The sequence below is a fragment of the Saccopteryx bilineata genome, chromosome 9 (assembly GCF_036850765.1).
Source record: "Saccopteryx bilineata isolate mSacBil1 chromosome 9, mSacBil1_pri_phased_curated, whole genome shotgun sequence".
Classification (NCBI taxonomy): domain Eukaryota; kingdom Metazoa; phylum Chordata; class Mammalia; order Chiroptera; family Emballonuridae; genus Saccopteryx; species Saccopteryx bilineata.
Window position 1 is genome coordinate 45,925,596 of NC_089498.1, and position 18,258 is coordinate 45,943,853.

At 49.3% G+C, this 18,258-nt stretch overlaps 1 protein-coding gene across 1 annotated transcript; it reads left to right on the forward strand.

Moving 5' to 3' along the window:
- Positions 1–1,322: 1,322 nt before the first annotated feature.
- On the forward strand, positions 1,323–10,144 carry DLL3 (delta like canonical Notch ligand 3). Its single transcript, XM_066243756.1, has 9 exons — positions 1,323–1,391; positions 1,504–1,779; positions 2,592–2,649; positions 4,451–4,693; positions 5,940–6,157; positions 7,080–7,302; positions 8,663–9,260; positions 9,506–9,590; positions 9,950–10,144. The coding sequence occupies exons 1-9, from the start codon at positions 1,323–1,325 to the stop codon at positions 9,953–9,955; spliced, it is 1,776 nt and encodes a 591-aa protein (XP_066099853.1). The 3' UTR covers positions 9,956–10,144.
- Positions 10,145–18,258: the final 8,114 nt, after the last annotated feature.

Sequence of the window (18,258 nt, forward strand, 5' to 3'; positions counted from 1 at the left end):
AAAAAAACCCCAAACAAACAGGACATCAGTCCTCAGGATTAAGCAAAAACTCTTTGGATTGAGTTCTTTCATTAAAAATTACTAAGCACTTAACTATATGCCTGGCTCTGCTGGATAGTGCTTTATTGTTCACTCTATTTCACTAAAAATATATATATATATATAAATTGAGCCTGTATTTCCCCTTGTAGTTTTTAGCCTCTAAGTATTAAAATTTTTATTCTGAGTGAAAATAGTTTACTCATGTGAAGGGTTTTTTCAGCACCTGGCACAGAATGAGTGTGCTAAAACATCTGCTCCTAACTGGCTTTCCTGTTGTAGTCCTAGGTTATTAAGGGATTTCTGGAGGGCCTCCGGGGCCCCCCCCCCCCAATTCATCCAGGAGTGAGGGAGCGGCCCCTTGATATGTGAAGACAGAATTTCCTGCCCATTTGCTCCTCACACCTTCCGGAGGCCAAACGGGCAGCCCAGCTGCAGCCCAAAGTGGGAGGGGCGCTGCCGCCCGGCAGATGGCAGCATTTACATACAGCTGGGAGCCCCCTCGGAGACGAGGCTCCTAGCCCTGGCGTCTGGTGCATCTGTGATGCGGGCTTTGATGGCTTTGTCTTGAGGAGGGGGAATACACGCACGCACACACGTCTACAAAGAATCTCGATCTTCATACCCACACGGGGCTACACACCCATGAACCTCCCACGCTCGCTCTCAGCCATTCACAACTTTGCACAGATCTTTCCCCACAACTTCCACATGGCCAACTAGAGTCATCTGCACAGACCACAAAGTCACAGGTTCATAACGACTATAACAGTTGTCTAGGATCTCAAATACACTTGCACATGTACAGAAGCCGCACAATCTTAGCCAGACAACCATGAAGTTACCTACACCTGTATTCTCATGTTTGTGTAGGCGCACGTCCGTGTACACACACATCAAATGTTAAAATTATTTACAGTCTCACAAACAGGCTTAACCATACACAATTTGAGACACACGTGGAGCCACAATCTCACTTAGACACACTATCACAAAGTCATGAACACTCCAGTAGCTCTTGTTTGCACCACACACACACCGAATCTTATACACTGTACATCCTTAATCACACACAGTCGTGCCCACAACCACACACAAGACCATAGTCGTTACATTGCCTGTACCCACGACACAAACTCACGGTTGTTCCAGCACGCTCTCCTTCCCCTCGACCTCCTCCTAGAGTCCCCTCAAGCCCCGCGGCTGTTTGAGGGGCGGAGCCGTCCCAACAGATATAAGGCTCCGGAGCCAGCAGCTGTGGCTCCTCAGACCTCTGAAAGGCCATGGTCGGCCCGTGGATTCCCCAAGTCCTGTCCCAGACGATGATCCTGGCGCTCTTTTTCCTTCCCCAGGTCAGAGCGGGGTGGATGGGAAGGGGTACGAACTTGCGATCTTGGGGAGAGGGCGCGGGGCGGCGGGACGTCTGGGTCCCCGCGGTCCCATTACCCTGTGCTCCTGCTCCAGGCAGGGCCGGCAGGCGTTTTCGAGCTTCAGATCCACTCTTTCGGGCCGGGACCTGGCCCGGTGGTCCCCAGGTCCCCTTGCAGTGCCGGTGGCCCCTGCCGCCTCTTCTTCAGGGTCTGTCTAAAGCCAGGAGTCTCCGAGGAGGTCGTGGAGTCGCTGTGCACCCTGGGCGCGGCGCTGAGTGCGCGTGGACCCATCTACACAGAGCAGGCTCCAGTGCCTGATCTGCCGCTCTCCACCGGCCTCATGCGCGTGCCCTTCCGGGACGACTGGCGGGTGAGACCCGGCTCCGGGCACCCCTGTGCTGGAGTCCTTATCCAAACTTTGATCCCTTTCTGCCCTCCAACTCCCAAGACGCCAACCCTGCCCCCCATTCCAAATTTCCATACCAGTAACTCTATCACCTGGAAACCCCCTGTCTCAGACCCATCAATTATAGCCCCTGGGGACCCCAAATTTTCTGACTCCAGCTTGCCCCCTATGTATCCAAATGTTATGACCCCAGTCCTGCATGCTTGGGACCCCAAATTCCTGAAAAGCTTCAACTCACCCTCTAGAAATCACAAATTCACAGAACTCTACCTCTGTTCCTTGGGGATCCCTAATTACTGGATCCTTATCTGTATCTCCAAGTCTCCTCGCACACCCTGTCTTGAGGACCCCCAATCTCTTCCCACCTTATCCCTTCTCAGATCTTCCAATTGGGACCTCTTTCACCTTCAAAATCCTATTTCCTATCCCACAACCACAATAATACAGTGGTGAACAGATTTGTATTTGAATTCTAGACTCTTATCCTTTTGGGCAAGTGACTTTTCCTCATCAGTAAAATGGGGTCATCATGGTACTACACACAGGTCCCTTTTGAAGGATTCAACCAGGTTATCTTGAGTATAGTCCTTAACACTTACTAATCTCTCAATAAAGTCAAAACTATTATTCCTTCCATGGTCCAGCCCCTCTGGCAACTAACTGTCCTTTGCCTGTCTGGTGCCTAGAAGGGTACCCCTAAACTCTGGCCTTTATTGAGTACTGGCCCTGAACACTGTTTTTCATTCTTTCCTCTTGTCCTTCCTTCACTCAACCAGGGCACCTTCACTTTCATCATCGAAATCTGGCGAGAGGAGTTAGGAGACCAGATTGGAGGTGAGTGTCTTCAGTCTTGGGACTACTGTGCAGAGTGTGGGAGTGAGGTCTAGGAGAGTGACATAGGGCTGTCTGTAGGGAGGGGCGTTCACAGGATTACTGGACCCGTTATGTCATCACAGCTCCTGGAGAGTGGTGCTGGGTGTTGATAGCTTCAGGGCTCCTGGTATATCAGTATAGAAATGTCCTGGTACTTGATGTAGGAGTCTGTAGTCCCCAGTATCAGGTAAAGGGGAGGAGATTCTTACTATCTTGGAATCAAAGCCAGCAGAGCAGAACAGAGCATCTCACAGTGACAGTCCTGATTTGTCACAGTCTGATTTTGAGAACTCAGTGTGCAAGATGAGTTACTTCTGGTTTTTGTATGTGAAGATCTGTCAACTGTGTTCATATAGAGGTCCTAGGGAGCATGGGATGTTGCAGTTTTATCAGAGACACTATTGAGCAAAGGTTTCAGGGAAGGTTATGGAGTGATCTTATATTTAACTCAAGGGGACTTTGGTGGCATGTAAGGCCAACAGGAAAGGTTCTGTCATCATTTTGATATAGACATCTGGGCACAATATTGGGGGGTGATAGCCTTGCTGGCAGGAGACTGCCTCTCTCCCTGTATTTCAAGGCCTGAAACAATAAGGGAAATTATGATTTAGTAATTGGGGATCTCTGTCATTTTTTTAAGGTGTTTATTTTTATCTATTTATTTATTTACTTATTCATTTTAGGGGGGGAGAGAGAGAGAAAGAGAGAAGGGGGAGGAACAGGAAGCATCAACTCCCATATGTGCCTTGACCAGGCAAGCCAGGGTTTTGAACCTGCAACCTCAGTGTTTCCAGGTTGACGCTTTATCCACTGCGCCACCACAGGTCAGGCTGTCATTATTTTGATATAGGAAAATCCTGAGGCACAATTTGAGGGTATTATGACAGTACGTTTGCCTGACCTGTGGTGGCGCAGTGGATAAAGCGTCAACCTGGAAACACTGAGGTTGCAGGTTCAAAACCCTGGCTTGCCTGGTCAAGGCACATATGGGAGTTGATGCTTCTTGCTCCTCCCCCTTCTCTCTCTCTCCCTCCCCCCTCTGTATAATGAATAAATAAAATCTTAAAAAAAAATTAAAAAAAAAAAAAGACCCATTGCCTGACCGGGCGGTGGCGCAGTGGATAGAGCATCGGACTGGGATGCGGAGGACCCAGGTTTGAGACCCCGAGGTCACCAGCTTGAGTACGAGCTCATCTGGTTTGAGCAAAGCTCACCAGCTTGGACCCAAGGTCGCTGGCTCCAGCAAGGGGTCACTCGGTCTGCTGCAGCCCCCATGGTCAAGGCACATATGAGAAAGCAATCAATGAACAACTAAGGTGTCACAACAAAAAACTAATGATTGGTGCTTCTCATCTCTCTCCGTTCCTGTCTATCCCTATCTTTCCCTCTCTCTGACTCTGTCACTGTAAAAAAACAAACAAAAAACCCATTATTGTCCCTGGGCCATATAGAAAAATCAAATGTCACAGGGTTTTAGAAGTCTCATCACAATATACAAAGATTGTGGGGCAAAACATTGGGGTATTTCGGCCTTTATGGAAGAACTGTGGTCATCGTGGTTACTGAGTTCTAGATGGGATAGCGACAGCAAAGGGCCCAGGGCACATTAGGGGAGCTGACCTTCGTGCTAAGGGGTAACTGCCCTTCTCGGGGCCGAAAGAGGTATTTTGACCTCACTAAGGGGGGGTGTCAGGAGATTGCGAGACTGAGTGAGGCCGCGATCCGCCCGCCCCATCACAGCGATGCTTCCTTCTCTCCGTAGGGCCCTCCTGGAGCCTGCTGGCACGAGTGGCGGGCCGGCGCAGCTTGGCAGCTGGGGACCCGTGGGCTGGGGACTTGCAGCATTCAGGCACCTGGGAGCTGCGCTTCTCCTACCGAGCGCGCTGCGAGCCGCCGGCCGTGGGGGCCGCGTGCGCGCGCCTCTGCCGCTCGCGCAGCGCCCCCTCGCGGTGCGTCCCGGGACTGCGCCCTTGCTCGCCGGTTGAAGAAGAGTGCGAATCACAGCGTGAGTCCAGCGTTCAGTCCCACCCAATCTTTGGCCTTTTTCCCCCCTCCACTCACCGCCCTTGGGTCCCTTTTGCAACCAGATTACCCTCTTCAGGGCACTGGGGACTCGAGAGACCTCTCCAGGTACGCCAGACACCCCACTCCAGGAAACTAGGAAATGCCACTGACTCGTGCCCAAGTACCCCAGGCCTCACTGTTGTTTCACTCACAGGCCTTAGCTGCCTCCCACGGTCCAGCCACCCTCGTCAGGGAAACTAAGGATCTTAGACTTCTCTTCAGCCCTTCCTGGGCTCTCCAGCCTCCTTCCCTTTCCTAGCATTCTTTTTTTTTTTTTTTTAAAGACTTTATTCATTTTAGAGAGGAGAGAGAGAGAGAGATAGAGAGGGAGAAGGGGAGGAGGAGCAGGAAGCATCAACTCCCATATGTGCCTTGACCAGGTAATCCCAGGTTTCGAACCAGCAATCTCAGTGTTCCAGGTTGACACTTTATCCACTGCGCCACCACAGGTTAGGCCCTTTCCTAGCATTCTTGGCCCAAATAGAAACCCCACAGGCATTTTCTATGCTGGTGCACCCCTTTCCTCCACACGGCTTTCCAGATGCTAGGACCCCCAAAACTCTTCTAATTCTGGGGCCCTCCCTAGCCCCAGCCAGGAGCTTTGGAAACCCCTAGAAACCTCCTTTCCCCGCCCCCCACCTCCCGGACAAAGGATCCTTCACCCTCCCTCCCTGCAAACGTTGCTTTCCAAAGCTTGGGATCCCTGACCTTAATCCTGGGTACCCTCAGACCACTCCCCAAATTTATGAGCCCTGCCAAGCTCCTAGGACTCCCAGGTTTATCCAGATCCTCCTAGACCTGCCCTAATCCAAAGTCCTCCCATCTCCCCTGAAAGGCCAGGGGTTCCTCCCAATCCCCAGATGCCCTTCCCCTCATTCTTCCCTCTCCAAGCTCAGCCCTGTGAGCCCCTGCTCTTTTCTGCTTCCATGAACACAGACTCTGGAGCCCAGTGACACGGCTTCAAATCCTCACTCTACTTTCTAGCTGGGCAAGTCATCCCACCTCTCTGAGCCTTAGTTTTCCTGTCTGTAAACTGGGTGTTGCAATACCGTCTAGACCAGAGGGTTGTCTGTCACAAGGACAAAACAAGGTGGTGCACAGAAAGCGCTCAGAAATATCTGATGCCTATCCTCCTGACTTTTCCCTCATCAATATTCCTCTTCCCTCTGCCTTTCTGTCCCCTGTAGCAGCATGTCGAGCCGGCTGCAGCCCAGAGCATGGCTTCTGTGAGCAGCCTGATGAATGTCGATGCCTGGAGGGCTGGACTGGGCCCCTCTGCACAGTCCCCGTCTCAACCAGCACCTGTCTTAGCTCCAGGGGCCCATCCTCTGCTGTTACTGGATGCCTTGTACCCAGTCCTGGGCCCTGTGATGGGAATCCATGTGCCAATGGGGGAAGCTGTAGTGTTAGTATCACCTCATCCTGATAATTTACTCTGGGAGTTCCCACCACTTCCTGATTGCGGTTCCATGAGACAATATCCTGGGAGGGCCAAGGGAAGCTGTCAGAGGAGGGCTTCCTAGAGGTGTTCAGCCTGCATTTAGGATGAAGTGCTAGGAATAGGACTGGGGAGAGTAGACCCAATGAGTGGCATCTGTGCGTGTGGTTTGAGAATGATGAGTCCTGTGGGGCCACAAACTCTCTCCTGTGGGACAGAGACCAACTCTGGACTCAAGGTATGGAGTGGTGGGCCAAATGGCATGGCGATTTGGGATGGGGTGCACTAGAGAGGGCTTCCTGGATATGGGCCCAGGGATGGGGCTTCAGAAGTCCAATTTGGCTGAGGGGAGGTGACTGGAGAGGGTCAACCCCAGGTGAGTGGTCTGGCTTAAGCAAAGGTGTGGCTGTGGGAGTGAGCCTGGTATGGGATAATGTAGAGCCTGGAGTGGTCTTCCTGGACGCTGCCAGCATGGAACTGGGAGACATACTCAGGGTTCAAGGTAAGGGGTGGGCCTGTGAAGAGGAGATGCAGAAGAGGCTCCATGGAGTAGGGAGGCTCAGAGCTAGGAGCTCAAAGTAGGATTGGCTATGCTGACAGAACTGGGGAGGGCAAACGAGGTAGGCAGCATTTGATAGGCAAAGGAGTAGAGGTGGGAATGGGCTGACTCTGGGCCCCCAGAGCTTCTTCCCTATGGGGTTGGATGGGCAGACCCAGAAACATGGAGTGGAGGAAGAGGTTGTCTTGGGAGAATTTCCCAGATGAGGCCCCTGCATGCTGGGAGGTGGGACCTGACAAGAAGCAGCCCCCATGGTCAAGACTGAAGGGTGTGTGTGTGGGATTTGGCTCCAAGGAGACCTCAACCTGAAGTCCTTTTGCTCCTGCCCAGGAGACACCCGGGTCCTTCCAATGCACCTGTCCCCGTGGGTTTTACGGGTTACGGTGTGAGGTGAGCGGGGTGACTTGCGCGGATGGACCTTGTTTCAATGGTGGCTTGTGTGTGGGAGGTGCAGACCCGGACTCTGCCTACATCTGCCACTGCCCACCCGGTTTCCAAGGCTCCAACTGTGAGAAGAGGGTGGACCGGTGCAGCCTGCAGCCATGCCGGAATGGTGAGGTGGGGAGACCAAAGTGGTCGTGGATGGGGGGGGGTCCCTGCATGGTCTATGGGTAAGGGTAGGGCTTGGTTCAGGCAGTCTGGGGTGGGAATCCTGGCTTCGCCTCCTTTAGCTCTGTGGCCTAAAGTGTCCCTCTTTCCAGCATCAGTTCTTTTGTCAAATGGGAGAGATGATATTCCTATCTCAAATATTTATTGAGCATCTAGGGTATGCCAGACCTTGTTCTAGGCAGTGGGGATAGAGCAGGGAATGAAACCAAAATCCCTGCCCTCATCGAGCTGATGGGGCAGATAGACAATAAACAAGATGAATAAGTAAATTATGTGAGAGGTTAGATGGTGATAAAAACTAAGAAGAAAAATAAAGCCAGAAAGAGAATGAGGAGTGTGTGTGTGTGTGTGTGTGTGGGGAGAGGGCAGGTTGACATTTTAGCTAGAATGGTTAAGGAAGACCTCGCTGAGGTTGGTGAGGGAGGGAGCAATATGGGGGTCTGAAGGAAGATTATATTCCAGTTAGAACAGCAAGTTGCAGAGACCTTGAGGTAGGAATATGCCTGGTGTATTGAGGATCACAAGGAAGCCTGTGTGGTTGGAGTAGTGAGTGAGGGGAGAGTGGTGAGAGATGAGGTCAGGGAGGTGACCAGGACAGATCCTGTGGGACTTTATGGACCATGGGGAAAGATTCTAGTTTTACCCCAAGAAAGTGGAGCCATATGAGGCTTCTGAGCAGTGGAGAGACCTGATTTTAACTAGGAGTTAAAAGTTTAATATGAATGTGAAGTGCTTGGTGCATTCTTGTTATAAATAATTCTCACCAAAACACTCAGAGTATTCATTCTGGGCTGAATGGTAGGAAGGATACAAAGTGACCAGGCCAGCTCTGGGTCCTGCCTTCATGGGAGAGCCAAACCAGAGGGGAAGACAAAATCATCCTCAGCTAGAGCTCAGAATGGTCAGTGTTATGATGGGGGAGTGCAGGGCTGGGACAGGAGTCCCCAAGAACTTCCTGGAGGAGGGGACAACTAAGCAGGGACATGAAAAGAATGGGAGAAAAGAAGGGGAAAAGGAGAAGGCAGGGGCAGAGGCCAGGTGGTTCAGATCCGTAGTTTCTGAATTGTTAAGTATGGTTGAAGTCGAGAGAAAAAGAGACACACAGAGCCAACAAGGTGAGGCTGACAATCCAAGTCTTCACCAGCGGTCAGGCACACTGCCAAGGGCTGGCCTTTGAGTTAGGTGAAAACACAAAGGGGAACCAGAGAAAAGGTGAGGGCGGGGTTTACCGAACTGACAAACTAGCGTGGGCAGATCCGTGGTACCCTCTCTCGGACCGCGCCCCTGACACCCTTCCCCCACAGGCGGGCTCTGCCTGGACCTAGGCCACGCCCTGCGCTGCAGCTGCCGCGCTGGCTTCGCGGGGCCGCGCTGCGAGCACGACCTGGACGACTGCGCTGTCCGCGCCTGCGCCAACGGCGGCACGTGCCTGGAGGGCGGTGGCGCGCGCCGCTGCTCATGTGCGCTGGGCTTCAGCGGCCGCGACTGCCGGGAGCGCGCCGACCCGTGTGCTGCGCGGCCCTGCGCGCACGGTGGCCGCTGCTATGCCCACTTCTCCGGCCTTGTCTGTGCCTGCGCGCCCGGCTATATGGGAGCGCGCTGCGAGTTTTCGATTCACTCCGACAGCGCAGACGACGATGGCAGTTCAGACCCATTGCCCGCGGCTCCGCCGGGGCTGAAACAGGCTGACCCGCAGCGCTTCCTTTTGACGCCAGCTTTGGGGCTGCTGTTGGCCGCGGGTTTGGCCTGCGCTGCGCTTTTGCTGGTCCACGTGCGACGCTGTGGCCCTGGCCGAGACACTGGGTCTCGCTTGCTGGCGGGGACTCCGGAGCCGTCAGTCTATGCGCTCCCTGATGCACTCAACAACCTGAGGACGCAGGAGGATTCAGGGGATGGCCCGAGGTGAGGGGTTGGGCCACAGAAGTATGCCTTATTCCTCTGGGATGCTTGAGTCCATCTCCGTTGTGCAATTGACCGATTCCTTGATGGGCCATAATGTTTGTCCCTCCCTGTTAGCCCTCCTCCATCCCTTTTCTGATTGGGTCGTTCTACAGGTCCCCAGGTTGACTTTGGGTTCCTCTTCCAGGTGGTGAGGAAAACAGGATCTGCGAATTTAAAGCCTGGCTCTTACTTTCTTTTTCTAGCAGCCCAGCGGTAGATTGGAATCACCCTGAAGATGGAGACTCTAGTGAAATTTACGTCATATCTGCTTCTTCTGTCTGTGCTCGGGAGGTAGCTACCACAGCCCTCTACTCCCTCTACAAACATTGCTTACGCTGGGCTGGGCTGGGCGGCGGCAGCCCCTGCTTTGCCTGCATCCCTTGTTTACCGAATCTTTAAAATAAGGAGAATGGAATTTTTGGAAGTCCTCCAACCCAGTTTTCATTTCTGACTCAATTTAATTCTTTCTGTAGCCCTCATGCTGCCCTTTTGAACAGCTTGCTACCTTTTCTTTGGAAAACTTGTGGGCTTCAAGAGGTCACAGAGGGGAGCCTCAGGAAGACCTTCTCCACGGATTTTCCCTCAGTGGGGAGAGGGAAAGGAGGAGGAGGGGCAGCCCTTTCTAATGCCTCATACTCATTTGTTTCTAGGTCTGATCTGCTTCTTTTCCACCAGCACCTGGAGATAGAGCCTGGATGTTTTTGTATTTACTTGATGGTGCCCAACTAATCTATGCCTCAGACACTTTGGAGTTCAAGCTGGAAGGGTTGGCTGGGAGAATTTTACCATTGGAAGTACATAATGGTTATTTATATAGTTTCTTTTTCTCCCCGTCTTTCCAGAGACATCTATAAAGACTCTTATTTTGATCAGCTTTGACTCATCAGGCTGTGTGCTTTTTATCTGGTGTTGGAACTGCTCCACGTTATTTTCACTCTGGAGCTGAGGCTAAGAGCACCCTGTATTTGGCACATTTCCAGGCATTATGGGAAAAGGAATAGTGAATCATACACTGATGTGCTTAACACTTTTCACATTTCACATTTTATTGGCTGAAGCAAGTCACATGGCTAAACCTGGTATCTGTGGGTTAGTAAGTAAATTCCCTGCAAGGGAGGGACAGTGAATGAATATATATATATATATATATATATATATATATATATATATATATATATATATAATCTTTTTTTTTTTTTTCTTCTTCAGTGAAAGGAGAGGGGGCAGAGACAGACTCCGCATGTGCCAGACCGGGATCCCCCGGGCAAGCCCCCTAAGGGTGATGCTCTGTCCATCTGGGGCGTTGCTCCATTGCTCAGCAGTGAAGCTCTTTTTAGTGCCTGAGGCGGAGGCCATGGAGCATTCTCAGCACCCAGGGCCAACTCGCTTCAGTGGAGCCATGGAGTCATGGCTGCAGGAGAGGAGGAGGAGAGAGAGAGAATGAGGGGGCAGGGTGAAGAAGCAGATAGGTGCTTCTCCTATGTGCCCTGACCAGGAATCGAACCCAGGACATGCACATACCAGGCTGATGCTTTACCACTAAGCCAACCAGCCAGGGCTGGGACAGTGAATATTTTTAATGAAATAGTCTGTCACAGATATATACCCAGGAGAAAGATTGCCTGATTATAGGGCACCACTACCAATTTCACCAGGTACTGACAGATTTCTTCCTAAGTCCATACTCCCACCATGAGGTATAACAATTCTTGGGAGACTCCCTTTTCTGTGAGTACATGTTTGTTTTATTTTAAAAGTTTTCCCATGGCCCTGGCCACATGGTTCATCGGATAAAGCATTGTCCAGTGCAGTGAGGTCATGAGTATGATCCCTGGGCACATATGAGAAGCAGTCAATGAATGTACAACTAAGTGGAACAATGAGTTGATGCTTCTCTCCCCCCATGTCAAATCAATGGACAGTTTTTTAAAATATTGTTTTCCCCTGTATACATATTATTTTGATAAACTTCAGGAAGGTCCCCTAATGACATCACCAGTAGCAACTTTTTCTTTCTCACGGGTAGCAGGTAGAATAGCAGACTGATTCCTTCCGTTGTCCCTAAGGGAGGTGTACTAAGATCTGCTCAGATTTAAATCTTGGACATTGGCAACTGATATAGTTCAACTGAATACCAATTTACAGAAACTTTAGAGGGTACAAGGACATGTTATGAAAGAGTGGGGATGAGCAAATTTCAGACAGTGGGGATTCTATCAGATAATATGGTTGGCTTCTGCAAGAAATAATTAGTATTACACTTCCTACTCACTAGAATAACTAAAATCACAATGACAGACAAAAACAAGTGTTGGTAAGGATGTGGGAAAATAGGGACCGTAACACTGCCAGTGGAATGTAAATGTTGAAACCCCTTTGGAAACAGTTTGGGAGTTTATAACTTTTAATTTATTTTTTATTTATTTATTTTTATAAATAAATTTTTATTTTAATGGGGTAACATCAATAAATCAGGGTAGATATATTTAAAGAAAACATGTCCAGTTTATCTTGTCATTTAGTTCTGTTGCATACCCATCACCCAAAGAGAGATCGTCCTCCGTCACCCTCTATCCAGTTTTCTTTGTACCCTCCCCCTCCCCTCCCCCTCTCCCTCCTTCCCTCCCCCACCCCCCCATAATCACCACACTCCTGTCCATGTCTCTTAGTCTCGCTTTTATGTCCCGCCAATGTATGGAATCCTGCAGTTCTTGTTTTTTTCTGATTCGCTTATTTCACTCTGCATAATGTTATCAAGATTCCACCATTCTGCTGTAAGTGATCCGATGTCATCATTTCTTCTAGCTGAATAGTATACCATGGTGTAATTTATTTTTTGAAGGCGAGAAGGAGGGAGAGAGAAAGAGAAAGGAAGGGGGAGAGAAAGAAGCATCAACTTGTTCCAGTTAATTGTGCAGCTCTTGATTGCTTCTCATACGTGTCCTGCACAGGGCTTGAAATGGTGACCTCGGGGTTGAGCTGGCAACCCCAGGGTTAAACTGGAGACCTCGGTGCTCTGGGACAATGCTCTATCCACTGCACCACTGGCCAGGGCAGTTTGGCAGTTTTTTTTTAAAGTTAAAAAAATATGTACATACAAAAACTTGTATGTAAGTATTCATTGCAGCATTATTCAGAATAGCCAAAATGTGGAAACCACCCAAGTGTCCATCAACTGGTGAAGAGATAAACAATATAGTGTATCCCTATACTGGAATATTACTTAGTCATGAAAAGGAATGAAGTACTGTACATGTTACCACTTGGATGACCCATGAAAACACTAAATGAAAGGTGCCAGTTACATATTCCATTTAAGATTTTTTTTTTATTCTTTTTTTTTTTTTTTTAGAGAGGAAAGGGAGAGACAGAGAGAGAGAGAGAGAGAGGAGAGACAGAGAGAGAGAAGGGGGGAGGAGCTGGAAGCATCAACTCCCATATGTGCCTTGAGCAGGCAAGCCCAGAGTTTCGAACCGGTGACCTCAGCATTTCCAGGTCAACGCTTTATCCACTGCGCCACCACAGGTCAGGCCATTTAAGATTTTTTAAAAAAGATTTTATTGATTTTACAGAGAGAGGAGGGAGGGCAAGAAGTATAGTTACTTCACTTTAGTTGTTCATTGATTGCTTGTTGTATGTGCCTTGACTGAGCAAGCCCAGGGTTTTGAACCAGTGGACCTCAGTATTCTAGGTCAATGTGCTATGCACTGCATGACCACAGGTCAGGCTGATTCCATTTAAGATTTTATTTATTGCCTGACCAGGCGGTGGCGCAGTGAATAGAGTGTCGGACTGGGATGTGGAAGGCCCCAGGTTCCAGATCCCGAGGCCACCAGCTTGAGCGCGGGTTCATCTGGTTTAAGCAAAAGCTCACCAGCTTGGACCCAAGGTCGCTGGCTCGAGCAAGGGGGTTACTCGGTCTGCTGAAGGCCCATGGTCAAGGCACATATGAGAAAGCAATCAATGAACAACTAAGGTGTCGCAACGAAAAACTGATGATTGATGCTTCTCATCTCTCTGTTCCTGTCTGTCTGTCCCTATCCCTCTCTCTGACTCTGTCTCCATTAAAAAAAAAAAAAAGATTTTGGCCCTGGCCGGTTGGCTCAGTGGTAGAGTGTCGGCCTGGTATGCAGAAGTCCCGGGTTCGATTCCCGGCCAGGGCACATAGGAGAAGTGCCCATCTGCTTCTCCACCCGCCCCCTCCTTCCTCTCTGTCTCTCTCTTCCCCTCCCGCAGCCGAGGCTCCATTGGAGCAAAGATGGCCCGGGCGCTGGGGATGGCTCCTTGGCCTCTGCCCCAGGCGCTGGAGTGGCTCTGGTCGCAACAGAGTGACATCCTGGAGGAGCAGAGCATCGCCCTCTGGTGGGCAGAGCGTCGCCCCCTGGTGGGCGTGCCGGGTGGATCCCGCTCGGGCGCATGCGGGAGTCTGTCTGACTGTCTCTCCCGGTTTCCAGCTTCAGAAAAATACAAAAAAAAAAAAAAAAAAAAAAAGACTTTATTTATTCATTTTAGAGAGAGGAGAGAGAGAAGGGTGAGAGAGGAACAGGAATCATTAACTCCCATAGGTGCCTTGATCAGGCAAGCCCAAGGTTTTAAACTGGCAACCTCAGCATTCCAGGTCGATGCTTTATCCACTGCACCACCACAGGTCAGGCACATATGATTCCATTTATATGAAATATGTAGAAGAGGCAAATCTATAGGGACAGAAAGTAGGTTAGTGTTTGCCTGGATCTGGAGATTGACTGTAAATGGGCAGGAGGGATCTTACTTGGGTGATGGAAGTATTCTAAAAAATTATGGTGATGGTGCACAACTTGGTCAATTTACTAAATTTTTTTTTTTTTTTTTACAGAGACAGAGAGTGATAAACAGGGACAGACAGACAGGAACAGAAAGAGATGAGAAGCATCAATCATTAGTTTTTCATTGCATGTTGCAACACCTTAGTTGTTCATTGATTGCTTTCTCATATGTGCCTTGACCACGGGCCTTCAGCAGACTGAGTAACCCCTTGCTTGAGCCAGCAACCTTGGGTTCAAGCTGGTGGGCTTTTGCTCAAACCAGATGAGCCTGTGCTCAAGCTGGCGACCTCAGGGTCTCGAACCTGGGTCCTTTGCATTCCAGTCCGACGCTCTATCCATTGCGTCACCGCCTGGTCAGGCTACTAAAAATCTTTGAGCTATACAGTTAAAACATGAATTTTATGGTCTGTAAAGTATACATCAATAAAGCTCTTTTATAAAAAAACAAATAGGCCCTGGCTGGTTGGCTCAGTGGATAGAGCATTGGCCAGGGATGTGGACCTCTTGGGTTCGATTCCTAGTCGGGGCACACAAGAGAAGTGACCATCTGCTTCTCTCCCCTGCCTTCTCTCCCTCTCCTTCCCACAGCCAGTGAATTGATTGGTTCTAGCATCACCCAGGTGCTGAGGATAGCTCAGCTGGTCCCAGTGCCTCAGCCTCAGGCACTAAAAATAGCTCAGTTGATTTGAGCATTGGCTTCAGAAGGATGTTGCTGGGTGGATCCCTATAGAGGTGTATGTGGGAGTCTGTCTCACAATCTCCCCTCCTCTCACTTAAAAAAAAACAACAACCAAATAATTATCAATTAATTAAGGGAGGAAAAGGAATGAAGCGTAAACCTATAAATGAAAAGAGACTCAAAAAACAGAAAAATGATAAAAACTTGCCTGACCTGTGGTGGCACAGTGGATAAAGCATCAACCTGAACCTGGAATGCTGAGGTCACCAGTTTGAAACCTAAGGCTTGTCCGTTTAAAGCACATACAAGAAGTAACTACGAGCTGATGTTTCCTGCTTGTGCTCCACTTTTCTCCTCTCTCTAAAATCAATAAATTATATATTATATATATTATATATATATCATTTATTTATTTTAAGTAATGACGTGATTAGCATAAAAGTCAGCATAATGTTTATGTGGTAGGGGGACACTACGAATTGTATTTGGGAAGGGGCATGCAGAGGTATTATGGGAAGCTTCTGTCTTCTGATGTGGTGGTTGCAGAGATATTTGCCTTTGCCTTATGTCACCTTATGTAAATTGTTTAATGCAGTTTTCTGCATTTGTGTCATATTTAACAAAATGTTTTTATTTTATTTATTTATTTATTTATATTTTTTTACAGAGAGAGAGTCAGAGTGAGGGATAGACAGGGATAGACAGACAGGAACGGAGAGATGAGAAGCAGCAATCATTAGTTTTTCGTTTGGCATTGCGACACCTTAGTTGTTCATTGATTGCTTTCTCATATGTGCCTTGACTGTGGGCCTTCAACAGACTGAATAACCCCTTGCTCGAGCTAGCGACCCTGGACTCAAGCTGGTGAGCTTTTTGCTCAAGCCAGATGAGCCTGCACTCAAACTGGCAACCTCGGGGTCTCGAAGCTGGGTCCTCCGCATCCCAGTCCGATGCTCTATCCACTGCGCCACCGCCTGGTCAGGCAACAAAATGTTTAAAACAAAAATATGGCCAGTTATATCAGTTATCTATTGCCATGATAATTGTGCATGAGCTCAGTGGCATCAAATGCTAAATGTTTATTTTTGGTGCCCGTCTATAGGTTGTCTGGGGTTCTGTTGTGCTGGGCTGTGCAATGCTGATCTAGGAGGGGCTCACGAATGTGTGTGTAGTAAGCTCATGGGTGGAATAGGGACTAGCTATGCTGCTCTGCTCCACCCTGCCTCTCATCCTCTAGCAGGCTGGCCCTGGCTTATTCTGAGGCAGGGGTCCTAGAGAGGGGGGACCCTATTGAATATCTCACTTCTCCCTCATTCTATTGGCTAAAGCAAGTCACAAGGCCAGCCCAGGTTCCGGGATTGGGGAAACAGACCCCACCTCTTAATCTTTATTTTATTTTTATTTTTTATTCATTTTAGAGAGGAGAGAGAAAGGGAGAGAGAGAGACAGGGAGAAGGTGAGGAGGAGCCGGAAGCATCAACTCCCATATGTGCCTTGACCAGGTAAGCCCAGGGTTTTGAACCGGCGACCTCAGCATTTCCAGGTTGACGCCTTATCCACTGTGCCACCACAGGTCAGGCCAGACCCCACCTCTTGATGGGGAAAGGTACAGTCACATTCCAAGGGTATGGGTGGGAGAAGGGTGTGGAATTGAGGCCTTTTTTTTTTTTTTTTTTTTTTTTAACAGAGACAGAGAGAGAGTCAGAGGGATAGACAGGGACAGACAGACAGGAATGGAGACAGATGAGAAGCATCAATCATTAGTTTTTCGTTGCACATTGCAACTTCTTAGTTGTTCATTGATTGCTTTCTCATATGTGCCTTGACTGCGGGCCTTCAGCAGACTGAGTAACCCCTTGCTGGAGCCAGCGACCCTGGGTCCAAGCTGGTGAGCTTTTGCTCAAACCAGATGAGCCCGCTCTCAAGCTGGTGACCTCAGGGTCTTGAACCTGGGTCCTTCCACATCCCAGTCCAATGCTCTATCCACTGCGCCACCGCCTGGTCAGGCAAGGCCTTTTTTTTAAAAAAAAAAAAGATTTTATTTATTGCCTGACCTGTGGTGGCACAGTGGATAAAGCGTTGACCTGGAACACTGAAGTGGCCAGTTTGAATCCTAAGGCTTGCCTGGTCAAGGCACATAAAGAAAGCTACTACAAGTTAAAGCTTCCTGCTTCTCCCTTTCTCTCTCTCCCTCTCAAAATCAATAAATAAAATCTAAAAATTAAAAAAAGGTTTTATTTATTGATTTTACAGAGAGGAGTGGGGAGCAAGAAGTATCAACTCATAGTTGCTTCACTTTAGCTGTCCATTGCTTGCTTGTTCTATGTGCCTAACCAGGAAAGCCCAGGGGTTTGAACCGGTGACCTCAGCATCCCAGGTTGATGCTCTATCCATTGCACCACCCAAGGTCAGAGTAGGCCACTTTTGCAATCAGTCTACACTACTGGAGGGCCTTCTCCCTTTGGAAGGTAAACCATCCAGGCTGTTGGATACAGAAACATACTTTTCTTTTTCTTTCTTTTTTTTTTTTTTTTGTATTTTTCTGAAGCTGGAAATGGGGAGGCAGTCAGACAGACTCCCGCATGCGCTGGACCGGGATCCACCGGGCACGCCCACCAGGGGGTGATGCTCTGCCCATCCGGGGTGTCGCTCTGTCGTGACCAGAGCCACTGAAGCACCTGGGGCAGAGGCCAAGGAGCCATCCCCAGCGCCCGGGCCATCTTTTGTTCCAATGGAGCCTTAGCTGCGGGAGGGGAAGAGAGAAACAGAGAGGAAGGAGAGGGGGAGGGGTGGAGAAGCAGATGGGTGCCTCTCCTGTGTGCCCTGGCCGGGAATCGAACCTGGGACTTCCACATGCCAGGCCGACGCTCTACCACTGAGCCAACTGGCCAGGGCCGACACTTTTCTTTATGTGAAATGGTTGACGGGGAAATGAGGTCCTTCCATGGAGTTGCAAGAAAAGCATTTCCAAGGACTCATGCATGGGAGGTTGTATTGTGGTAAGATTTACTGGGTTAGAAGTGGAAGGCTGCCCCAGGTTCCTGATGTCTCATCTCCATCTGTCCTGCTGTGGAAAAAGTCCGGCCTTGTCTTCATCAAGCCCAGAGGAAAGGCCAGTGTCCAGAGATTCTGTTATGCCAAAGCTTAGTGCTGCATTGCTGTATCTAGGCTTGAGTTTAGAGGGGTGCTTGGAGTCCCGGTGGCTGCTGGGCTGCAAGTGGCTGCTAGGGCCACATGGCTGTTATGGAAGGAGAATATGTGAATGAACAGGGTGAGCACGTCTTACAGAAAGAGGGAGAGAATGCGAGAGAAGCATCAACATGTTGCAGGTTCCATTTGGTTGTACACTCATTGATTGCTTCTCATAAGTGCGCTGACCAGGAACAACCCCGGAGCTCTGCGCCTTCTACTGAACCTGGCCAGGACCTGACACATTTATGTTTTTTTTTTTTTTTTTAAAACTTTATTTATTTAT